The following is a 26,225-nucleotide window of genomic DNA, read 5'->3' on the forward strand; positions in this document are numbered from 1 at the left end:
GGAATCCTTACTCAGGAGAAAGTAACTTGGCATAGGAATAACATAGTAAGGCAACATAMTGCAAAATGTGTCATTCATTACAACTCTGAAGACTTCCTCGGGGAAAGAAAGGATCATGTGTCACGGAAACATAGTACAGAATAACTTTGCTCAGAATGCAGTATCAAGGTATTTAGAAAAAAATTTTACAGGGACATGTCGTTGAAAGCCGTAAGACTAGACTAAACAGTTTTTATGTTTGATAAAAATATACAAGCTAGAAGCATCATTAACATCAAATCGAAGAGACTTTTTTAAAAGGAGGTTGAGACAGACAATGTAAAATTAATTCTAAAAATAGAAAGAAAAAAAATCAATCAAAAATATCCCCCATGATTCAGACAGATTTCAGAATACATATGGAAGAAAATAAAGAACAGGACTTCAGCAAAATTTTAAAAAAATCAAATTCTTCTTCATCTACTCTGAATTTAAGTGATAATATATTGTACAATAAAATGACGCTGACCAGCATTCTGACAAACAGAGAGTATTCTTTTTGAACTTCTGTCTTCTAAGCCTAGACGGTTTTCCACTTTCTTATCCCAGCTGGTATTCCTCACTCTTTGGCTTGCCCTTTAAATTCTGAGGTAGTCAGCTATCATCCTTATTTTCTGCTGTGAAGCCTTGCAACAACAGGCTAAGTATTTCTAAGGTTAGGAAGAACCAAAKGACAGAAAATCTCCTCATTTTAAGTGCTGGAGCCTGACAAGATGAAGATTAATGTTGTGACATTTAGTTCCTACAAGAAGTTGCACAATTTTGTATTATAAAGAGTTCCAGTTCTATAGTCCTCATTATTCARCTACACTGAAGGATCTATACATGATCACAAACACGTTACTATTAATACCTAGCACTTTTKGACAAAAGTGTTTTCAGCCAAGAATACAAGACATGGTAATGCACACAACAGCTTGAATCATATATGAACAAATATTCTGGAATTATGCTCTGTAGCAATACACAAGCAATAAAAAACATCAAGGAAAGAAAATGAACTACAGAATACGATATACACTTCAAAGCACATATTGCAATGACAGAATCTCTTTAGCAAGTCTTTTGGGCTCAAAAAAAATCKCTTGAAAAATGCTGCTTAAGGTGATTTCCTTTGTTACCATCAGGTCTGGTAACATTGTTTACTGATACTGTGTTTCCCAGGTTGAAAGATGTGGCTTCCAAAGACTACCAAAAAACAAACTCACTTCTGTTAACTTGACAGTAAATTTAATGTCGAATTTATCCATCTGCTACCAATACTTAGCTTCTAACATGAATAAAATCAACTTTTTGCTAGACATAGTTTGAGAGAGTATACTATAAAAAAATCCCAAGTACAGAAGATACAGTTTGGCTATCTAAAGGCAAGACTTAATGTTAACTTATTTGTGCATATATCTGTCACAGGATCTAAAGGAAGCACAGAAAAGCACAATGGATTGTTTAATTATTTTGCAAAAAATTGCTAACCACGGATTCTCTCCCCAATCTTATTTGCAAACCACTATTCTCAATCACTACTTTCACACATCCTGGAAATATATCACAAAATATTCTACCTCATAAACACTATCATGCATACTGGATTTCCTCAGTTGGAAACTTCAGGTTTCCTTCTCTTATTGCTCATACAGACATTGCTTTGTTCTGACTTACAAAAATAAGCATAGAGTGCTGTACCTATGGTTCTGCTGAGGCATCTGAAGGCATGTCTGACAAGACTTCTGATTTCTGACAGCCTGAACAAGCTGTATTTCTTGGTCTGTAGTCTTCCACAAAGAATGAACTGACTGGGATCTTCACTTAATCCTAACACTGATATTGTTCAAGATGCTACAGAGGACTGACCCTTTCTACATCCCACAGATAACTACTAATCTTCATTGATCCTGATCCTTACCTTCTGCCAGTCCAGGAAGAGAAGGAATTTACATCAAGAAATTGTCTCTAGGTAGATCATACAGAAGCTGTATCATGTTTCAGCACAAAAAAAGCCAAGAGCCAACACCTTCCTAATACTCTGTATTCTCTGATGTTGCCATGACCCTCTGCAGCACATGTGCTATATGGATATAAGAATATGACCTTATATGTAAAAGTATTATTCAACAACAAGTATACAACACCAGCAACATTAGATCTTAATATTTATTAATGTATACATTGTATTTAAAAAGCGGAGAATTCAGTTCCGTGAAGAAATATAAATCTAACTTATTTTATAAGCTAATTATTTACATATATTCATAAACGTCTGGTAAACTTTTAATTCRGGGGCGAGCGGGGGGAAGCATTCCAATATTTGCAAAGGAATCTTGAACAAGACCTCCATTATGTTCAATTGAATACAGGTTATATCATCTTATGCCCTGCTCTCTATCAACACCGTGCAGCACTAGGGTCTGAGAACACAGCAAAATACTCCAGTGTATTCTTCATTACATGTTCCTTTGCAAACTTGTTTGCAAAGAATTCGATCAAGTCACATTTAAACAATGTGTTCACACATACACAAACAAAAAACCTGGTTACAACAGTCAAATTGATATAATCAATGAATATGTAGCTTTTTAAAAYGAAAGTTTAAGAGTCTTTTCCAACATTGTTCCCACTAGATCTTTGAAAGACTAGAATTTTCAAAGATACTTTTTTTGCAATTTCTTGAAAAAAAGAAACAAAAAAACATTCCTGACAAGGAACATAAGACAGACTTATTGTTTTGCTTTCACTTTCCTTCTTGCATCCTTATGTTTCTTCCGGCATTCCTGAAAATATTTAAATTTCAAAACAATATTATGAGAAGTTCCTAAATCATGTGTTTGTAGTCTTTTGAATACATTTCTTTCATAAAGTAAAGTAATTGCTTCTGTGCACTACAAAGGTTCAATAACTCACCTGGCTGGCTATCAAAACATGAGCCTATATATAGTACTGAAATAAAAATTTGGATAATTCCCTGGAGCGATGACRTTTCAAAACCCTTCTAAAACTCCTTGATTCATTTTTAATGTAAATTAAGTAAAATTACATTTACTTAAATGTAAAAAAAACAAAGGGGGGAGGAAGGCAGCCCTATTCCCTTCTCCTCATGCTGAGCTTTCTTTTCAGCTACAGTTATCAAGTAACAGAGATTAAAATACTCACCTCAAGCAACAGTCTACGTCTATTTTCCCAGGTATCTTTTTCTTCACTGAGGTTCACTGATCTACAGAATAATTTAGGGCCCTCTGCACAAAATAAAAAACAATTTAATATGGTTTAACACTTAGGAATATGTTATCCTTTATAAATCTCACGAGTAAAACACTGACACCAAGAGTCAGAAGGTATGCTATCTTCTGCATATATCTCTCTTGCCCCGACAACATGGCTCAACTGGAAACAGAATTACACCCTGGCATAYTAAAGAAAATGAAAAGTGCCAGTATTTCTTAATATGTCAAAATGTAAACTGTAGTGAATCAGCATCTGTTTCATTATGAACTCAGGAGCATGATCCTATAAGTCTCCCAAGAAAATTTGTGCCTGCTCAGCATTCAGAGCTCTAGGTTTTAATGAACACTGTAAATCAGACATTTAGACTGAAAGATTACAGTACAAGAATTGTATTAGCTATGCAGTAACTTTTATATATACGTTGTCTSGCCAATTTCTAACTTGTCTCAGGAAACAAGCACTATTTAAGGTCATCTTGCTAATTATTTATTGTATAACATACCAAAAGCAACTATTTTTTTTTTTAAACTATGAAAGTCATTGTATCTGCAGAACTCATTCTCTCCCAATTACTTAGGATCAAGAATTATATGGGCATATCAGGTCTGATAAGCATATTGTATGCTCTTAGTAAGACCAGAAGCATGGAAAAAGTTAAGATCATATATATGCCTGGAAGTACCAAGCTGTCTAAATAGCTTGCCAAATGATTTTGCAACCCTAAAAACACAAAGAAGTTATATATTAAGGAATGATTTGAAAATAGGAGGGCAAGATAACAGCTCTGCATGTATTATACTGGGATTGTACATAATTTCTGGTTTTTTTTTTAAAAAAGACCTAATCTATGCTTCAACTAGAAAACATTAATAACTAGGCAACTGGTTATCCTTATTAAGTTTCAGTAAAGAGATGAGGGAAAAAAAGAGTTATACCTCTTAATCGTTCGTCATCTTTGGAAAAAAAGAAAAATCTAGCACTTTTTGCCTGTGGTAAAGAGAAAAACCTAGAAAAATAAAAAGAAATTATAGTATCAGTTTCTATGCTTTAGAGAAATAGTATGCATTAAAGAACAACACTACTCTSTATTAACCAGATGTAGCCTTCTATTATTATTATTATTTAATTAAAGAAGGCATAGTGTATATTTGACTTTTGGCTGAAATTGCTACCCAGTTACATTCTCGCAYGTTCAGCTGGAAACTCCATTTTCATATTCAACTTCAAACCAAGTACAGTAACAGTATTTTTGAACGGTATATTCTGTACTGCAAGGAATGGTTTCCTAAAAAGGACTTTCACTGTTCAGAGACGTAGAATAATGAYGTTAGCTTTCCATGACTTGAGTGCTGCCATTAAAATTCTCAGTCTCAAACTACTACAACCCAGTAGACAATAAATTCAAATAGACTTGCATTTCTTTGTCTCTCTCATTTTCTGATGCCTCTKGCTCTTCACCATCCTCAGAACTGCTGTCTTGGAAACGTGGATCTTCTTGCCACGCAACTTTTACAGGTTTTATTGTTTCAAGTACATAGGGTTCTGCAGTAATATCAACAGAAAAACAGGTTACTCCCCTCCCTTCAAATAAAAACTTCTAAGAGTGAAGTACCTAATTTGGAAAGAACAAATTTAAGGTGGACAGAAACCCCCCATCAAACGTTCTTCTATGGTCCTCTGGGCAGGTATATCTTTAGTTTGCCTTCTTATGTGTTACATACCCTCAAAATCCATACCTAGCATCATCACAGCTTGGGGAAAAAGTGCACTGAATCCTTTGGAAGCTAAATGTTAGGATCCAGGATTCTGACCAAGTCACTCCAACCTAAGAAGTCATTCTTAAGTAAGCAGGGAATAACAGCAGGTGTTCATATCTTTAACTTGCAGAAGATAGAACATAAGCTTTCTTTCATTGTGAACTATCTTAATGAGTTTCTTTGTCAGCTAAACTCATAATGCCTTGTCAGCTAAACTCATAATGCCTTGTCTTACTCTTTTTATGTTCAACTAAGCTATGTTATTTTTATGTTATGTGCTGCTAGCCTATAGCATACATGGCCAGTTACCAGGTGCTCACTTAACAGCTGGTAACTTAAACATATACCTGAGCCCCTACTTCTTCCTTGGCCAAAAGGACTGATATAAGGGACTTGGGGTACCTCTTTCTTTCACTGGACAAGCACAGTACCTATACAGCACTTGTCAGGTCAGGGAGAAAAGAACCAGCTCTTTCTCTGGCAACACAAAGTAGTTTCCAAGCCCAATAGCAAATAAAGTATGAAATACAAGTATTTTCTTAAAGACAAAGATTAGAATACTCTACTTTGGAAAAAAAACAAGCATTTGCAGGAAAATGAATGAAGTTAYCCACAAAATACTTACAGTTTGTGCTGCAAAAACAGTAACAAAAGCAAAATCAAAAATACTTATTGGTTTAAAGTTTACTTATTGGTGAACTCTGCACTACATCTCCACTTAGATATTTTCCACTCTGTTACAGTGATCTCTAATACACTGCTATCCTAAAACCTACGTTGCAGTATTCAGATGACACTGATTTTTTTTATTTTTTAAMGTCAGAAGAAATGAACTCTTTATATCTGTCAGCTTCGCATAGAGTCTCTTTTCCTGTGTTACTACTTACTAAGGGATTTGGTTTTATATTTTGTTTTTCTTCAGGTCAGGACACGATTTTTGTCACCTAGGCCCAATAACCCTGTGTCATTCAACATCAAATTTCTGAAGTTATAAACATAAAATTAAGTACATCCTAAAATGTCCTAGGATTTTGTGCTCAGCTCTAAGATCTTACATTTTCTTTATAAAGTRTACATTTTCTTTACAAAATCTTTGTTGTTTTTGTGAATCCTGGTTTGTCTGGCTTATTTGAGAAATTTAATGTATGTCAATAAGTTCAAACTGTTCAAAAAACAATTAGATATTAGTTCCTTCTCAAACCATTATTCCTTGCAAAATTACTGGGATGCAAACACAATTAACTTACTTAAACTACAAAGACCTTGGCAGCTATAAAAGRTCATAATGATTCTGCTTAGCTACTGAGTTTAGCCTATAAAAATTCCCTAGGTTCTGAACTTAAAATGTGCTGTATAACTTTACAGTGTCTGAAAAACTTCTCATTAGCAACTGTAGTGTTAAGTATGTTCTGTCATTACCTTCCTTTATAGCTGACTCATCCACGTCACTGAAGAAGGAAAACGTGAAACCACTAGACTCCTGAGCTACATTACTGCTAATATTAGGTCCCAACATCTGATGGTCAGGTGAAGTGGATTCCTCTGCATCATCTTTGTCCCAGGGTATTACTTCACTTTTTTCTGCTTCACTCTTTGAAGATCCAAACAACTCTTTTAAATCCACAGAAATCTCATAATATATTTCTTTAGACACTTCAGGTAGTTTCTCACTCTCTTCCCTCTTCTTCTTCCTCTTAGCTTTGCTGAAATCAAATTGTTAAAGGTTAACAACACAGTATGCATATTTTTGAAAGAAAGGCTCCCTTTACGTTAATATTTCCATCAAATTAAAGAAGCAATCTTTATATTAATGCCTTTCCAAACTTATCTGAATACATTAATGAGTATTTTCTCTTTGAAGTTTTCTTGTTTGGGTTTTTTTGTTTGTTTTTTGCTTTCTTAGTGATTCCAGGTTCAAAGAATAGGATATTCCAAAGTTCAAAGGACAACATAACTGCCTTTTCAGTTAGGCTTCTGACCCATTTCTTTTCCCCTCATTTAACTTGCACACTTTAATAATCTCAATATTAAGACATTTGAGACAGGTTTCTTTTCTTGCAAAGTGCTAATGGTTTCTTTCCACAGATAAGTAACTCACAAAGTCTATGACTTGAAGCAAAGGGACAATCTGAAGCTGAGAAAGGAGGAAATACAGAAAATAGTACGCAGAAAGTAGAGCGACTAGAAATAAAARACAGTAACAGTTGGTGTTTTTAACGGTGACAACTCTTACTAGATCTCTATTTTAGCAATAACAGGGATAATCAAGAAAAAAACAGCAGTTTGTATGGCTTCAAATTCAGTCCTGCTGTTTCTGAAAGCCAGCTTTCCAGGGAAAGAAATTTCATAGTYATAATTACTAAGATGTAATACTACCTCTCTTTTTCTGTAGGATTCGGTTTCCTTTCAAAAATAGCATGGTCCTGTCTTGTAGGATCATAGCGAAGGGCATTAATATCTCTAGGGAAACAGAAAGGAAACATAAAAGCATGAGACACTCCAAATGCCCACATCAAAGTTAACCTAAACATTTATAGCCAATTTAAATTCACATTTGCTTCTTTACTAAAAAGTCTCAAATAAATTCAAACTCTAATAGGTATTTTTAAAGTAACTTTTAGTCAAGAGCCTTTGTCAAAAACAGTTATAAACTGAATTCCTTTAGTCAAAATGTCATATTCAATATAAAATGTACACCTCAAGTTACATACGGTATGCAATAAAATGAGTTTATATGTGCACCTGTTTATCATAGAATCACAGAATGGTTGAATTTGGTAGGGACTTTTAGAGAWCACCTAGTCTAGCTCCCACACCTAACATCTATATTTCAAAACTTAAAACATTACTGGGACTTCCAGCTACAGCACTCTAAGGTTTAGACTGACCATAACGCTAGTGTGGCAAAGCCCAAGCTGCCTTATGGCAATGCAAAAAGAGAACCATTTAGTTCTCATCCTCCCACAAGTTAGTGGTTAATCCATAATTAACTACTTTTACCTGCGTCTATAYTGTATCCTTAATTTGGGTATTACAGAACACTATCGTAAAAAATCCCCATGATTACCTCTGGGGTACCACCCATTATTTCCACCTCTGCTTAGCCTTTAGAATAGACATGAAAATCTGTACAAGTCATAACACAGTTCTACATTGATATAAATCCAATATTTAACACTACTAATTTCCACCAATGCAGTTCACAGAACAAGTTCTTCTAAAGCAAATAGTTAATAGTAATTACTATTACTATTAAAAGTAATAGTTAACTTTCAACAGCACACTTTCAAACCTCTCTCATCAATCAATTAAGGTTGAAACAGGTCAAAGGCAGAACGGTAGTATGTAACAAATTCCTCATATAATGAGCAAATTTCCCAAAATCATGGAAAAAGAAGTTTGATGCTAATAAACAGAAATTACACTGTGGTTTCTCATAAGTATCCCTTGGAAGATAGGATACTCAACTTATTTTTCACCTGCAAACCAGAGAAAACAGCCTCACTAACTTCCACGGAAGTTAGACTCTAGCTTTCTGACCTTTGGGTCAGAAATTTAAATTTGTCTCTGCAGAGAGCAGAAATGTATCTTATATAGGCAAGGACTTATTTAAACGCTAATTCTTATACTCAACAGTCCAATCATACAAAAATCTGCTGCAAGAAGCTCAGGTGGTCACTCAATCACCTTTTCCCTAAAATAATGATAGTTACCAGCAGCATAATCTACAAGGACACTGAAGTTGGTAAACTGAATTAAAGGCTCACTTCGGGTGCACATGACAAGGAATGAAGTGTTTCTTCAGTCAACCGACTACATAGAAATCTTAGTTGCATAACATTGGTTAAAATTAAGTCTTTCAAAAATTCCTTCTTTTCTGACAAYGAATGGCTCATACTTGAATTTCTTGGCATTTGTGGCTGTTTTAGTTGGCTTAGAGTGTTCTACGTTGATATTCAAGAGTTTTCCCAGTATTTCCAGATTTTTCTTCTTCTCTGCAGCAAGCTCTTCCTCTTCTGTCTCCAGTATCTTTGTCTCTGCAAAGAAAAGGATAGTAATTACTATTTATCCCCCACTATGACATGATGTATGTAATAYGATGTATGTAATACTTGATACGTATCACCACATCAGTAAAAGAGCTCATGCAGCTTGMCAGGTTTCCTCTAAAGCTACTTGCAGGGTTGTTTCCTTGCAGTTCAGCTAATCTTTGATTAGAAGTATCAGGAACACCTACTTCATGTGAAAATCAGACTAGTTAAATAACTTGTTCCCTCCTCATCTCACGTAACTCTGCAACCACTCTGCCACTGAAGATGTTGTATGGAAGCATGCTTAAGATCACATTAAACAGTAAAGGGAGTAATAGAACTAGGAGAAAGTTGAGTTTCAGAAATAAATCCTGAGCCTTGAAGACTAGGTTAACAAATTCGCTTTTGTTAGGAAAAGAAAAAAAAAATGAAAACATCTTTTCAGCTTTCCTGCCTTTTGCCATTTAAGATATCATTCCTCCTATAGTTGCTGAAACATAAGTGGACTCCAAGATAACTACAAGACAAACAGTTCAAGTGAATATAAAAAGACAAAAACTTTTTAGAAGTTACAATTTATCCTGTGAAAAACACATTAATATCCTAAAAATACCAGCCTGTATTTTTTAAAAAAAAAAAGTTTAAAATGTTGATTTATCAACCAAATGATTTCTCATTCAGCTATTACTTTTGCAACATACAAACTTAAGAAAACACAACCACCACTATATAATACACATAGCCACAGTGTGGTTACTTTCTTTGAGTTATTTTCCTTGAACCACCAGAGAAGCAATGGAGTTCATGGGCTATTTCAAACWTCCAAAAGTAAGGCTCCATTATACGTGACTTACTATGATTAACCAGGAAGTAAGAACTGGCTTACCTTCTTCTTCACTGTCACTTTCAATGAATCGAGCGTCCAAACGAAATCTTTCGTCTGTGCCAAACCGTGATTGCAAATGCAAGAGCTAAAGAAAATTAAGTAGATGCCATTAAGTTGCTGGAGAATTACTACAGTAATTGCAACATGCTAGCAAGTTTTAGCTCTCTCTGCCCTCACCAGAAGTTTTTCCTGTATTTAAAGGTGACAACATCAGAGAACAGTTTCATCTACCCCACCACATAGTATTTCCTCCATGCCTACTGTTTCTTCATTAAAATGAGAATTTCTGCCTTAAGTCTGTCAAAATTTTCATATCTAACAAGTATACAAACCTACGTGATGTTATGTACTTCTGAAGTGCCTTTACAAAGACTCAGGAGAAAACCATAAATCAAATCCAATAGCTTCACTCACTTTTTCACCTGCTTTGCCTTCAAACTGGGGTTTAATTTTGAATCTCTCATCATCTGTATCATCTTGCTCATCCTCACTGCTTTCAAATAGCCTTCCAGAAGTTTTAGGAGCAGATTCCTTATTTGTTAAACAAAGAGAAGATACAGAAATGCAGTCATTTTCACAAATCTGAGAAAACAATCCATTATCATCTTCGTTCATCTGTTTTCCAATTTATCTGAAAAAAGTGCATTTTTACAGCAACAAATTCACTTCTATTAATCTGTGTTTCATATCTTGCTTTGCATACCTACCTTGTATAATTTCATTTTATAATTATCAGTTCTAAATTTTAGCACAGGTAAAACATCCTGTACAGATTAATTCAGGTTTTACAATACATGAGTTAAGCATAAAACCAACTTTCTGGACACGTTAAAGGAGATCAATTTTATAATACCAAAGTCTAACTATCCTCTTTAGAATCAGATTCATTTATGATTTAAACTCTATGGCTCCATTTAAAGCAGCTGATGAGTATCGACTATTACAAGATAAAAGRTAAGTATTCAAAACTTATGGCTTCAAAACAATTTTCTACAGATTTAGAGCTTCCTTTAAAGAAAAATACAGAGCAGGGACAATCCAGGGCAAATATAGGTAACAAATATGTAATAAAAGAAAAATCTAAATGTGAGGAAAAGTGAGAAAAGAAAGATTTTTCTTTTTCTTTCTTTTTTTTTAATTAATGTAGAGAGTTAGAATGACCCTAATTTTAATAATTTTGTAGGGAAAAATAAAGAAGTAAAATCAATAGTGTAAAGCTAGAGAATATACTAAAAGGAAAATAAAAGATGTGATGATACGATAAGTTTTATTTCAGCAAAGTAGTACTTAATTATGTTTCAAATATGGTGGTAAAATCCTGAGGAGTTTTGTAAAACAGGTCTTGTTTAGGTAAGGTTTAGAGAGGAAATCCTCCACAACTTCTTTGSCCCCTAACATCATGTTAAAGACATGACACTGCTTTAATGTACAGTCTCTGTCTAGTAGCAGATAACTAAGACCATCTGCAGCAAATCTTAACACATTTTTTCATACCACAAGCACAATGCAGAGATAAGCAGTAAATGATATAATATATGACATAGCAAAAGAACATTCTAGTGGATATACAGGCAAAAATCTCATATTACCAAATTCTCAAACAAGTAACAAACCYAACTGCTACTAGGATTGCACTCCTATCCTGAGAATTTAGCAGCAGGTTAGTTTTGCATCTGTATACTTTGATGGTTTGTAGTCACACACTGTTGAAAAGAGCACAGAGTACTAGGAGGGTGACAATCTAGATTACGTTAAGCTCATAGGTCTTTCTATACTACTCAAGTCAGATGTCATCTTCTTCCTTTAACCAGCAGTGGAATTCAAAATGAATTAGGTGTAAGCCTCGTAATGCAAACATTTTTTTTTCCTTTTTAAAGTTAAAACAACATGTATATAGATCTCAATTTCCTACAAATTCTAAATTATCCAGCTTTATTAGCTGCACAGTCATGCTAACACTTTTTTTTAGCTAAAAAAAAGAAAAAACCCTTATATTATGTCAAACATTTATCATTTATTTTTTTCTGTCACATTGCTACAAAAAACATTCTTTTCTTCCAGAATAAAAAGCACAGTCCTATCCATGTGGAACTGCCTCTAAGAATACTGGAYTTTTTCCTTGTAACACTTACTTTTTCAAGTGTATTTCCTGAACTTGCATCTTTCTCAGACTTCTCATCAACTTCAGATTCACTTTCCGCATCTGAATTGAAGATAATGTGTTTATGCATGCTTGCTGGCTGGCTATCCTAAATAAGAACAAAATGGTGAAGTTAAATATATCCACTACTTGCTACAGTCATAAAGATGTAACTGATTTTCATGGCACTCAAGAAATCTATTACCCCTATTGCAACTCTAGAGACATCCCAGGAATTAAGCATGCTTCCGTTTTTACATACTCTGAAGCAGTAAATGGCAATGTGATCAGAAATTCMAAAAATTTAAGTCTTAAATATATGAGACTAATTTTTCTGTACCTACTGTTCAGAGAGAAGGAAAAAAAACGTAATTACCAGATTTGAAAGAGCTCCTTGAATGAGTTTCTTCTGTAATTCTCTCTCTTTTTGCCTTTCCTCCASAGCTGCCAGCCTCCTCTGGTTATCCTGCAGTTGTTTCTTTTTTGTATCAGGTTCCTTAGAAGCAGTAGCACCAAAACAAAGCTCCTTACTTTCCAGAGTACTTGTCTGCCCATTCTCATTGGTTACATTTCTCTTCAGTTTTGTTGAAAGCAATTTTGAGCTCTTCAACTGTCCTTTAATGTGCTCCTGTGACACGAGAGCATTACTGTCCACGTTACTGCTCTCATCCTCACTTCCATCAGCACTACGAACAGTATCTCCACCCTCTGACTTTTGATCTTCTTGTTGAGAATTCACACATTCGCTCTTTCCGTTTAAGTGTGGCCTGCAAATATCACTCTTACTTGCTAAGATGGCAGCATCTGACAATTTCCTGAGCTGGTCACAACCCATATTTTGCTTCTTGTCAGTGCTGACTTCAAGTGAATGCAATAGAGTGTTCTTAGATGCAGGTGATTCTTCCCCAGAGCAAGAAAAATAAGCTTCCAAACCTAAGTTTCCTACAGATCTCTTCTTCAAACCWGTGCTGTCCTTAGTTAGCTCTCTTTCAAAAAGTGATCCCATTCCTCTGAAGGGCTTATATGCCAAATCTGAATTATTTTGTCTCTTGGAGCTTTCTTCATCAGCATTCTCCTCCCCCTCTATAAGGGCGGCAACTATATCATCAGGACAGATGCATTTTTTTTTAAGTGCAGGGGGAAATTTAGAATGTTTTTTATTATACGTGATATTGCCCTTAGCATTTTCTTTAACACTGCACTCACTAGAACTCTGTGTGCTATTTGCCTCTTCTACTAAAGTCTCAGTGTTTTCAGTAGCCAATGCTTTTAAGTCATCTAATGTCAGGTCTAGACGGTAACAGTCTTGCATCATGGATTCATAAACAGAACTGGTATCAGATTCCCCTTCCTCAGACTCTGAGTAAGAGCTTTCACTGTTATTTGTCTTACCTGTACTGTTAACTGTTGCAGTCTGCATGTCAGAAATTTTAGATTTTCTCTTTTTCCCTTCTCTTCCAACGTTTTCTTCTTCTAAATTATACGTTTTCAGTGAGCAGTCATTTACGAAATCACAGTTTTTGTTACTTAATATTTCTTCAACATTTTTTTCTAMCTTTACCTGTCTAGAGTCTAAAATTGTAGTCTTCCTGCTACTTAGATCAGGATTTTTACTCACAGCAATAATTTCATCTGTATCTGCTGAATCATAACCATTGTCACATTCCATAGACTCTTTCTCTCTATTACTTCCTTTGATGACTTTCTTCATGGTATCTGGACTGTCTAAAGACCAGTGAGTATTGTATTTTAGCTCAAAGTCATCCCCAACAATTTCCAAGTGGTCACTTTCAGTCTCAACATTTGTTTCAGCTTTCTGTATTCCCATCTCTTTCTTTATCATTGCTCTGATTTCCTCTTCAGAATCAGAGTTACTATCAGAAACATTCATTTTATCCTTCCGAGATATAGCCTTAGAAACATTGCCTTTATCTGATAGTAAGTTTCTCCCTGATGTTTTACTGACTGGTGGAAAAGATTTAGATATCTCAGTAGGTTTGGAGTTTGATCTTTCATTTAGCTGCAATGAGCTTATGGTTTTTGACTGTGACTGGCACCCGGAGGGAATAACTATTGCTCCATTCACATCCTCATTGACTAGCTGTCTMATTTTTTTAGGTGGCTTCTTTGTTACAGGAAACTCCCCTTGTCGCTTCTTGCTTATGCTGTCATCTTGCCCTTCCAAATGCCAAGTGAGCTTAGATACAGGAACTACATGTGTCAAGTCTTGCTCCAGCTTTCTAAGGTTATGGCAGTATTTTGATGGGTCATATTTCACAATGTTGTTCTCAGTTAAGGAATAAAAACAACTTTCTGCAAGCAGATTTCCAATATTTACARACAGGCTACATTTTAAGTGAAACAGTCCTTAACATTATGACCATAAATCTTTCAACTATTAACATGCAACCTGAAAAATTATTCAAATCACACAAATTTATTGCAAGATTTACTTAAAGGACTCAGTAAATTAAACATAACAGTTAATAATATGAAAACTGTTAAGCAGAAGTATTTTCCCCTATACAAAGAAAGAAGGGAATTGCATCTATGTCCTGTGAATAAAGAAAGGATATTTTATTTTTTTGCTGACTCTTAAGATGAAGCACAGGTAAGACTCTGCCAAATTTACCAACAACCCAATTCTAAAAAAGAAAAAAAAAGTGAGGGGGGAGAGAGTAAGAGAAGAGAATACAGGGAAAAATAAATCACAATAAGCAAAAAAAGTAACCCTGGATTAAAATGATTCTTATATTCTTTGATAACAGGAACACTAATAAAGAACTAATTCATTTTTTTTATTAAATGATATATTTTTGTACTGTATGACTTAGCTTCCTTCACAAAAAATCTAAATCTCACTCTACAACCTGCAAATAATGWAAATCAAGAACAGAATTTCTTTGCTCTACAAGTACCATTTTTAATATAAAGCTTCAGGATTATGAATAGTAGTAACCACACACAACACAGCCATTCTTTTGCCCTTTCCCCTTCCCCACCAACAAGGCCCAAATYATCTATCACCTTCCAAAAGTGTTTTGTGCTCAGGAAATAATTTTGTAAATGTTGTAATAAATATCTTTTTCCTTGCCTAAACTTACACACGGAATGAGAGTTTCATTCAAAGCCTTACTCCTGCAAGTGCATGTTGACAGACCAGACGAACAAATTAAAGTACGGACCCTGATCTAGTAGTCAAAATATAAAGCGTATAASGATACGCTTTATAAAAATAAGACATCTGTTCTCCTCCTATACTTTTGAATGGCATGAAGATATTCCCAACATAAGATGAAAACAAAAMATTAATTTACCACAACACAGAGGAGCATACGATCAGAATTATTTCCATCGTTACAAAGAATGACAAAAAAAGGAGCCTTCTACATACCTACRTTTAAGGTATTCCTTTAGACTACTTTTCACAGGTTAGACTATTACTCTATATGCAAATTTCTTTACATCAAGTGGAAAGATCTGACAAATTCAGATGCAGTAAACTCATTCTGTTTTTGTTTTAATTCTCTGTACAGTTGCCTCACCATACCTTATGACCTGGCACCTCTGTACCTGGTACTGCTTTCATGTGAAAATCTACAACTCCAGCCTTTTGCAGTGATTCTAATATTTTTTTTTTGTCATCTCTCTGTGGCTTTTCTTTCCGCAGCTTTGCTTCCTCTCTCTCCATGGCAAGTCTGTACCAGAAAGCACATCATATTTGAATAATTTCACCTGTGCGCTAAACCATGACCAGCAGTAACCCTCTCACACAGAACAGTAACTATTCACATTTAACTTAAGGGTAGTAGATCAATTATAACCACAATTACACTAATTCCTTAGCAGAACAACGATGGAAAACCTGATGCCATATCTAACATACATCAGTGGCACAACAGTATCACTAAAAACCGGGGGAAAAAAAAAAGTATAGCATATGGAGAAAGTGCAGTCATAAACAGAAAAAGAAAAAAAGAAAAGTAAYTATTAGCATCAATATACATTTGTTTCTTGACTCTACCTGTGTAAAAAGCTTTCTTTGGCCAATTCAATTTGTAGTGTCCCTCCCTTCCACTTTGTTTTATTTAAAATTGACATGCCTGTAAAACAAGATTGAAAATGAGTATTTTCTATGTTTAAAAAAAAAACAACACTTGTTGGACTGAACTACATCTTTTATGATAGCTTGAAATTCCTTTAGTATGATCTCACACCTGATTGCTCACTTGATTAAAGTTCGTGTATAAAAGGGTGAGTATCTTAACCTTAACAAGAAGCTCAACATCCAAAATAAAAAAAATCTGACTTCAAAAGCGTAACACAAGTATGTRTATCAAACAGCGATCTGAGAATTCAGATATATGTACTCTGAAGTTTCTATAATACTATCATWTAGGCTTGTCTCCATTTAACTTCTTGTATACTTAAAAAAAACAAACAAAAAAAAACAAAACAAAACAAACAAAGAAATCCCCAAAACACGGAGCACGTAAGGAGAGCTGAGAACCAGAAGGAAATTTGTTATAGTAGGAACTTATGGAAGTCAAATATCACAGTTGGAGGTTAGCTTTTAGTTGTTCTCAAATGGCCTTATTCCTACAATCTCTATCTTTGGGTATAGGTATTTTCACCTGACTTCTTTGCTGCTGCAGATTACACAGACAGTTTGTAACTCTGAAAGTAGTTTTGTAATCCAACTATACTTGAATTTGTAAATTTTCTTTAATGTAAGTACACTTTACGTAAACTCTCCTTTGGGRTTTCATTCCATACAAAATACTAGAAGTGACTTGATATGTTTTTTGTATGTTTTATAGACCTGGTTAAAGTATCTGAAGCACAAGTCCTACCCCTTTTCATAAAAGGGGAAAGCCAGTGCCACCTCCTCCAACAAACTGTTTGATAAACTATCTGCTATAAAAATTGCAGCTAAAGCAAATGAAATGAATAGAATTGCAGAACAAAATTGCTAACTTCTACCTTCATCATATCCTGACCAGACAACATAAGATACATTATTAGTGATGTAACTTGGCTCAGGAACATAAATTACTAAAGAAATTATAAAAATTTACTTACATTTTTTAAGATCTGTTTCAGAAATGCTGACACTGATGTAAGCAAAAGTTTTCACAGGGTTCCCTGCTCAAGATAAACRTTCAATTAACTTCTGTGTAATTTCAATGCATCCTTTAAAACTGAAACGTAAGTTAATTCCTGAAAATAAGGGCCTCTGAAGCAAAAATTCCACTTCATACAATAGACTGAGAAAGAATTTACTTTTAAGAGATGATACAAAACTGTTACCTTGTTCGTCTTTCCTGGTAATAACCTCTGCATCTATAACACGTCCAAATTTGCCGAATCTTTCTTGTAGTTCACTCTTAGAAACTGTATGGCCAAGCCCTCCAACGTATAAACGTTTTGAAACTTGTTTCTTCTCCATATCAAAGTGTCAAGCTGTTACATCTGCAATGCATKCACTGTTTTTCTGCAGAAAGATAATAATAGTTCATTACTACTCACATTGCAGTGGTTAATACAATCAATAGTATCAAATCATGGGACAAACCATTCTATAAAAATATCCTTCATAAAGAATCTACTGAGAAGGGTGCTCCTTTGCTTTGCACTACATAACATGCTCTGCTCCAGTACTATTATTAGCAAACATAGTATTGTTATGAGTAAACCAGGGATTAACATATATTTAAGTTAAAACATACRGCTGGGTGCATGGCAGAACATGTAAATGGCTCATGAGTTCCTTCACTTCACTTCATTCCAATGTCTTAACGGCCAGAAGGTTACAGGAATGCTATTTCTACCCAATAATATTGGGTTCCAGTACTAATTCTACTTTGGGTGCAATGAACAAACAGTATATGTTACATCAGAAAACTAAATACTGAAGAACAGAATTACCACGTATAAAACTTCAATTCCATGCATGGAAATTTTATTCTTCCCTTCAAAAGACTTTACTTAATCCAAACCAACTAGGATTCTCTAAGCAGTGGTCAAAGGAAGTCAGTCTGCCATCTGCAACTTCCATCTCCTTAGCTCAAACACTGTTGGGCAGAGTCATTTGGCTCAGAGTTTTGAGCAGGCCAACTTACGCATTGTGCAATAGAAGTACCTTTTACCACCTGGATTGACGGACTTCAGCACTAAGCAACTGCAAGTTTGAGAGTCCTTAAGCATTTTATCCCTAGCAACTTCTTAGCTAATGACACTACAATTACTGAAAACTCACTAATACTTAAGAATATAACATTTGTAAGGACTACTATAGATGATACTTATGCCCTCTTACATATTAGAGCTTTTAAAAGGTACCAGAGCACTCAACTAAGTGAAATTGCTTTTAAATACTTCTACCGTGGCAGGGGAGAGGGCCATGAAAGTGTTAGAATAGGAACCAGAAGCTGAGCAACTGAGGGGCTTGTCAGCCACAGCAGGGTAGTAGTCGCTCTGGCTACAGCGAGCAGTTAGCTATTTCACAGCTTTAGGGAAAGCTGGCAAACCTTTCCACAGGTCTGTGTGACAGTCTGATATAGTGGGACATCCCTTTCTACCTCTACATCTGTTTTCACTCATCCTGAAAACAAGAAGCGAGGCAGAGAATGTCAAAGCACCAGCTCACATCACGTACTCTTCAGTGTCAAACCACCATCAAGCTCTCATTCTTCAGATGCAGAAAAAAGAATCACAGAAAAGAAACTAAGCCTCAGAATAAAATAATCTTATTGGTCTTTGTATATCACRTAGAAGCACAGTTTCTTTATATATACTGTCTTAAAAGAAAAAAAAAAAAGCTGGCAGTTTTATGAGTATGCAGGGCAATGCAAACTCACGTGGGACAGGACTGATTAAGAAAACAACCAAACTCAGAAGGATACAAASAGCATAGTCTGATTTCCTTCTCTTGAACAAACCCAGTTTCATCTTAAAAAACAGTACACTTCAACAGTTTATTCCCCCAGAAAAAACTCATTATGTAAACCSTAATGCAAAGAAAGATGTTAAAACAGGTATTTGACAATATTTGAAACATATACCACTAGTTTTCCTACCTGGTCTATTAGACAGCTCTGTTAATTAGCTTACAGACATTCACACAACAGCAGTAGAAGAAAAAACTCATGAAGTATATCATTTGTGATTGCTTTTTACATTCTTTTAAAAGAAAAATAACAAAGTAACATATGGATCAGGACAGTCTTTTTTTTAATCATTCAAAATCTTTCAAGACTTCAGATAAACAGCACATTACAAATGGGTCAAGKCAGCAGACTCTGGCCAGTGATAACAGATTTGAATTCACTAACTAAAGCCACAGTTCAACATCCAAATGAAGGATACAAAGAAATCTGTAAACCTCCGGCATTAAATACTAAGATATACAATATCTAYGAAAAGACACCTGGCTTTAGATAAATGATACTATAGAATAAAACAGCAAGACCGCTAGACTAGCATATTCTGACTAAATCAGTAGCGAGCAATTTTAAATAAAAATTAWGAGAAAAAGTCTAAATCTACACTTCAAAATTGTCTTTCTGCCATTACTAAAGGAATGACAGTGTTTGAAAGCACTGACACTTAAAAAAAGCCTTCCAAGACGACTTTTTAAGAGGAAAACAATCTACTAATGCAAACAAGTATTGTCCGAAAAGCCAAATCGCTTACTTTCTCAGGGAAACAGTCAGTCCCTAACTTTTGCGTGAAAGAGCCCAGACGCCACACAGCCGTCACGGGCTCGCTCGATACCCTCAAGGAGGGCCGCGGTCCGGCGGCTCCGCTCGGCACTCGCGCCACAGAGCACGGGCCGCGCCGCCAACGGCCGCCAACGGCCGCCAACGGCCGCCGCGAGCACAAAGGAAGAGCCGCGCGCCGCCGCCGCCGCCGCCCCCCTCCCCCCGCCGGCCAGCAGACGCCCCCACCCGCGAGCTTCTCCCTCACCGCCTCCCACATGTGCTCCTCGCAGTGCAGCCCGCTTCTTCTTCCCCCCGCACCTCTTCCTAGCACACGCTCAGAGAAAAGGGTTCCGCTTCCTGACCCGGCCGGGCTCAGGCTCGCCCCTGTTTGCTAGCTGGTTACTGTTCGCAGCCGGTCAAGTGTATCAGGGGCACAAAGGTGGTCCCGTGGCTCCGGAAGGTTCGCGCCTAACCAACCACAGAGAAAGGTAGGGGGAGCTCGCGCAAGACGTACTTGAAGAGATACGGAAATATCTAACAAAACAGGGACCTAGTCACGACGGCCGGCTGTGAGCGGCGGTTAGTGCGCTTCAAGGGGCTGTGCTGCCTGGCGAGGGCGCCGCGGGCGCGCGGTGCTGGCGGGCAGCAGGACGGCCTCTCCCCCTCTCTGAGGGCGGCGGTGGTGGCGCCCGGGGCGCCGCCGGCCGTTGGGCGCGCAGTTTGAAGGCGCCGCTCCGCGGGGCGCGCGCACGGCCGTTGGGGGTGGGTAGGAGTGGGGGGCGCCGCCAGCTGCGGCACCTGCGGGCCGCCGCGGCTTGGGGCGGGCAACGGCGGCGCAGTGTGGTGCGGCCTGGCCTGGCCTCTTTTCCAGGTGTCCGCTGGTGGGATTTAAAGGCAGATGGATGTGGAGAGAAGAAAAACAAACCAACCCACCCACCAGTAGTTCGTTTCTCACAAAGTTTTGCTTGCTTTTTCCAGCTTTTCTTGGAGAGGGGGCAGCATAAAAGCAAGTGCTTGACGTGCGTACGGAAGGTACGTGGAAGTTTGCGGTATGTGGTGTTAACGCGCAAACGCGTATATGGGTGCGTGCACGTTTAGCCTGAGTAGCAATAGTTAATTATTGTTAAAGCTATGTTTTAATTTAATTAAATTTAAAAATAGGCTTTTTTCTTCTGGAGATTATTTTTAAAATTAGAAGTAGTCTTCGAATCTTCTACAGTCTGGTAAAAATGCTGAAGGTAAAGTGGCTGTAAGCACTGTATATGTTGTGTTACTACTGTTTTCAGAACAGCCAGCTATTGAGAGGAATTAACCCACAATCTGCCTCGGAGTATTGGCTTTTTTTCTCCTCCAATTAACTTTTTTTTAGTATATTCTCAGATAAAGAAAACCAGTAGGACACATTAAAAACTTCTGTTTCTTGTCCCCGCTAATCTTGTTTGTTGGCACATGTTGCATATGCCCATTTTAAAATTTTAGAGAAAGTTCATAGCTAAGCACAATCACTGTGATTCTTTGATAGCATTTAATACCTTTCTCACAAAATAAAGCTTATTTAGCATTAGAAGTTTTTGGTTTTATATGTAAAACATAATCTGTACTTTCAGATGCTGTTCTGAAATGGATGGATACTGGATGGAATCATGACTATTAAAAAACTTAAAAAAAAAAACTTCTTGTCTTGCAATCAGTTCCTGGCTTATTTTTTGCTTGTAGAGGCTATGCAGTTATCTATGTCTTAAATTTACTCTGTTTACTAAATTTAGATTCAGTTAGGTCTTCAGCAACTAATGCAACAAAACCATCACTTTTTTTTGATTCAATACCTATTTTGAAGAAAACTGCCTTTTTTCTTTTTTTGTTACATAAAATCAGTGCTCAGAAATTTGTTCTTTCTCAGTCTTTTGATGATATCTAGTAGCAAGATCTAGTAGCTCTTGCTGTCGTTGGAAGTAGAATTTTTCCTAGTTATGATGCTTTTAGCATGATGAATTACCATGTCATTTAGGAAGCTTGATTTCATGCGGAATTATATTGCATGGAAAAAGCAGCCTTTCTGCCTTCATTATGTCTGGTTGCAGTCCATTGTCTTTATAAATGCGCTTTTCCACAGTTTTAGAAGGAGTTATATTGCATAAAGTACTTTACTGTCAACTCCTTGCCATCTAGCTTAATCTTGTTTTCAGATTGGTGTCAATTTCCACGGATTTTGGTTTCTGAGGATTGCGGTTTATAATTTCATTTAATTTTTCATAACAAATGAGACCTTGTGATTCTTTTCACAGAGTTCTTGAAAATGTTGTTAATTACTGCATTTGTCAAAACCACCTGGAATACTTAACAACTTTATCTATAAAATTTTCAGTTTTCAAAAGTCATAAGATGCAAATAAATTGTCTCATTTTAAGTAGAGGGAGAAGAGAAACAATTTCCTAATATTTAATTTATCTTTAAAAAATTAATTCCTTGGATAAAAACAATTGGTGTTGAAAATTGATTTTTTTTAACCTAAGAAGTATATTCCTTTTGTTTTATATAGTAATAGTGATTCTGAGAAATGGAGAACAGCATATATCAAGTTTATGAAGATGAGATTCAGTCGTTGGAAGAAGAAATTAAAATGTTGGCTGAAAAGTATGAAGACAGCCAACAAGAATCCATGTTTTTTTCCGATGAGGAGATACTAATGTCAATGTATGAGTCTTTTAACACATTGGATTAATATTAATCATTCTTTTTCAAAGTTGTTTAGGTTAAGCTGCCTCTATTTTGTGGCATTAGGACTTTTCCCTGTGTTATTTTTACAGTGCTTAGTATAATGCAGAGCTCACTTAGGACAAGGGTCATATATGTTAAAAGAATAATAAATAATAAGTAAATAGTTAATTTCTTTTTACTGCCTTTATTTATCTTTCTTTGGGCAGTCGTAGTGATCAGACTACAATATGTTATAGTGTGGGCCTTGCCAAGCTGTTTGCTGCAAAGATCATGTTTTCCATGATGTAGCGTGAACAGCTCCATACATGTTTGTTTGTGTGTTTTTTTTTTTTTTTTTTTTTTTGAGAGAGAGAATTTGGGAGGGGACACTAACTAGTTGTCACTAGCTACAGGCTTAAGGAAGTGCTTCTTTGTTGCTTTTTATTTACACTACTTAAATGTTATTGCCTAGTAAATATACTCTTTATAGATAAAATAGGTAATTTAGATTATTAAAAGTATCACAGCTCATTCTATGTTCCTCCAAATGGATGTGTGCATCTCATAACTTGTAATAAAGACTGTCTACATAGCAATGATCCTAAAGTAATTATGTTAGCTGGAATAGTTTGGTGTTTCAGTCTAACTGAAATGTGGCTCACTGAAAACTGATACACCACAACGTTCCAAAATCCTTTTATGTTAACAGTATTGATGTACTGATGTGATATAAAATACTCTTATACCTGCGTCTTTTGCCCTGGTGATTTTTTTTTGTTGTTTTTTGTTTGTTTTTGATCATAGCAAGTCATTCCAAAGAGAATTTCAGGAAGAGTTGAAGGGACATGAATCTCCATCAGACCTGAAAGCTCAGCTTGAAAGTCTAGAAGCAGATCTCTTATTTTTAATGAAGTTTACTGGTATTTGGTTCACAAGTCATTCTAAGAAAAYTGTGGAAAAAAGTAAGCATTTGTCTGTCTGCTAGTGATGCTAGACCAAGCATTCTGTTGTTAGGTTTGCAGATGTGTGTTGTAACTTTACTTTCAACATTCGCAGGAAAAAGAATTGAATTCCAAAGTAATAAAGTAATTACCTTTCTTGATGAAACTGTTTCTGATAGATGTCATGCTTTGCATAGCAAGTGCTTTGTATACCATGAAATTAGCTTTTTTTTTTTCTTTTTCCCCCTTGACATATGTTCCACTTAGTTTCATGGTTTATATAATATTCAATATCGGCTGGTACTTTAACTGTGACTAATAGAAGAAATAGAATAATCAAATATTAATCAAGCATTTTGTTACTTCTGTTTTTAACAGCTGGAAACAGAACAATACAGAAGCACAAGTTGTCAGGAAATTGCCGCTCCCTGCCTTTTCAATTGGAATTTCAGGTTCTTGAAATAAAGGTAATGATCAATGCATCTTTTTTTTAAAAAAAAAAAAAAAAAAAAAAAAGGGCAAACTAACAAAACTACAAATGGGCAAGTGTTAATGTTTACTTCTTTACTTCAAGTACAGAAGTATTTACTTAAAGAATATTTCAAAGAATATTTTCTTCTTCTCACCTGTCTTGAGGGAACCGAGGAAAAACTAAACAAAACAAATCTGAACAACTGCTTTTTATTTTTTTTTCTTTTTAAACTTTGGTTAGCATCCTACTTGCTTGGTTAGCATGACTAACCATTACACCATGGAGACTGCATAGAAGTTACACTAGTGATTGCAGASATTTTACAGGGAAACACTTTTATCAGAATTCTTGGCACAGAGTCTAAAATGATGAACAGTGGAAAACAGCTGCTACTCAAAATTATAATGATGTTTTTGACATCAGGAATTCTCTTSTAAAGCAAACTTGATTTTCAGCTCTCTGCAGCTCAACTTTGAAGGCAGGTTGCAAATGGAAAATGATTGAAACTAATACTTTTAAACTACTTTGCTATAGAAAGATGTCCTTATTCTTAAGAAAAACTGTTGTGAATTTAGGAAATTAATATTTAGGTATTCACATATGTACTGCACCATTCCTGACTGCGAAAGCTCAGTTGAATGAGGTTATTCTGCAGCCTCTTAAGTCCCTGTGTGTCTTAAAATTTGTGGTCCTGGTGATAATATTTTAGGATCTACTTGTATAAAACTGCATTTAACTTTGAGCCTGGAAATAGCCTGGATCAATCATGGGACTTGGTTGGATTACTCTTTATTTATCACTTACACACTTTGCAGAATGATGACCTTCTGTTCCACTGTAAACTTAACCTAATGGAGTGAAGATGAATAATTTGATCTTAAATTTATTTAAATATTAACATATTTTAAATAGTCCTGAAATATTCATGATGCTTAAATCTACAATACCGTTAGATGGCAGTAGTTATCTACTTAATGCCTAAAACKGTAATACTTCAGTATGAAGCTAATGAAACACACCATTTATTTCTTTGAGAGCAGGTGATATATATGTAGGAGCAAGTATAACCACCCCCTCCCCCACCAACAACAACCAGACAAAAACTTTCATTGGAAAAATTACAAATTTGAGTTAATTTTTTACATGAATTAGTGTTTTGTTTTTTTAAAAAAAATCTGGTGTCTGTAGTGTGCAATTTAAATCGTAGTACAGACAATGTATCAGTTTACCTCAAGTTAATAAATTTTGAGTCTAATATTTTGTTCGCCTATATTGTATAGGTTATAGAAATGTTCTGAAAATTGTTAAGTTACCTATGCAGACACTATTGCAGAGTAAAATTTTTATTTGTGTAATATAACCCTTTTTTATTTTTGATGTAGTATACCTGAGTCAAGAAATATATTTATTRTTTTAAACATAGATTTATTTCTTTTTGTGTGGCTTCTGTGATTGTATATGAACTTGAATGGTATCAAAGGTTTAATGTTTACTTCCAGTGTTACTGTGTTACAGCTATTGTACAAATCCGAACTTYAATGGTTTGACAGAGTTCTAAAACACAACGAGTTGTATTTCATTAATGCACAGTTCTGTTTAGAACTATTTAAATCAGATTTTGAAAGAATTTAATAGTTCTAAAATTAAAGCTAAAAGGGTTGTATTTCTAAGAGATACAGGCTTGTAATTATATGATTTTAAAATTACTTTGTCCCATTTCTTCAGAAGAAAAAAAGCATATCTTGCAACTAGAATGTGAGGAATTGCATTCACACATTTTTGCCTAGATATTGTTGGCTATTTTGATTTTGTAAAAGAAGTGGCAAGTTACATCTGTGTTGCTACAGGCTTAATATACTGTGCTTGTCTTCCTACACTGAAGTCAACGGTTCCTCTGTGTGGATGCAGAGTTCTGCCTCCGTAGCTCTCAAAGTTGTGACTTTAGGCTGGAATAATAAAACTGGGAAACTTAGCTATAACTTTTTTAAAATCTGTCAAGTTTTTTCTTATAAAAATGGAGAATTATGTATGCCTGTTTTGGAAGGTATGACATTAACAGCTGTATATTAAATACTCTGCATTGAGATCAGCATTGATAAGATGGTGTAAAGTTGCAACTAGTTTCGTCTACCTTGAGAAATGAAAGCAGACAGTTGTTTTTAAGAAATGCTCAGGATGTAGCAAATACATTGGTATCAGGCAGAAGAGAAGTAAGATTTTTTTTTCACACTAACTTGATCTGTTTATTTAGTAGTTAAATTATATTACGATTAATTGTAGTGTCCATAACCAAATCAGTTGATATATGGTATCAAATCATACAATAACAAATTGTTCTTA

The 26,225-nt window shown here is 35.5% G+C and overlaps 2 protein-coding genes across 3 annotated transcripts in view; one reads left to right on the top strand and one right to left on the bottom strand.

The window, feature by feature from the left end:
• Window positions 1-2,172: 2,172 nt before the first annotated feature.
• NOL8 (nucleolar protein 8) lies at window positions 2,173-20,082 on the bottom strand. The gene is made up of 17 exons (XM_085302471.1): window positions 20,041-20,082; window positions 17,383-17,566; window positions 17,155-17,217; window positions 16,097-16,175; window positions 15,623-15,770; window positions 14,649-14,717; window positions 12,449-14,353; window positions 12,065-12,181; window positions 10,347-10,463; window positions 9,933-10,017; window positions 8,914-9,052; window positions 7,392-7,475; window positions 6,435-6,718; window positions 4,674-4,800; window positions 4,194-4,264; window positions 3,187-3,269; window positions 2,173-2,807 (listed from the first exon to the last, which is right to left on the bottom strand). Exons 2-17 carry the CDS (start codon window positions 17,519-17,521, stop codon window positions 2,754-2,756), a joined length of 3,564 nt encoding a protein of 1,187 aa, XP_085158597.1. The 5' UTR covers window positions 17,522-17,566; window positions 20,041-20,082; the 3' UTR covers window positions 2,173-2,753.
• A 461-nt stretch (window positions 20,083-20,543) lies between these two features.
• CENPP (centromere protein P) overlaps window positions 20,544-26,225 on the top strand; it is a 153,645-nt gene continuing 147,963 nt past the window's right edge. For both annotated transcript variants that reach the window (XM_085302482.1, XM_085302481.1), the window contains exons 1-4: window positions 20,544-20,807; window positions 22,315-22,469; window positions 23,277-23,434; window positions 23,792-23,880. In XM_085302482.1, the coding sequence (XP_085158608.1) occupies window positions 22,333-22,469; window positions 23,277-23,434; window positions 23,792-23,880 (384 nt within the window). In that variant the 5' untranslated portion in view covers window positions 20,544-20,807; window positions 22,315-22,332. The remainder of the gene's footprint in view (window positions 20,808-22,314; window positions 22,470-23,276; window positions 23,435-23,791; window positions 23,881-26,225) is intronic.

Source organism: Rhea americana, unplaced genomic scaffold (assembly GCF_003343005.1).
Source record: "Rhea americana isolate MKP2758 unplaced genomic scaffold, rheAme1 scaffold_19, whole genome shotgun sequence".
Classification (NCBI taxonomy): Eukaryota; Metazoa; Chordata; class Aves; order Rheiformes; family Rheidae; genus Rhea; species Rhea americana.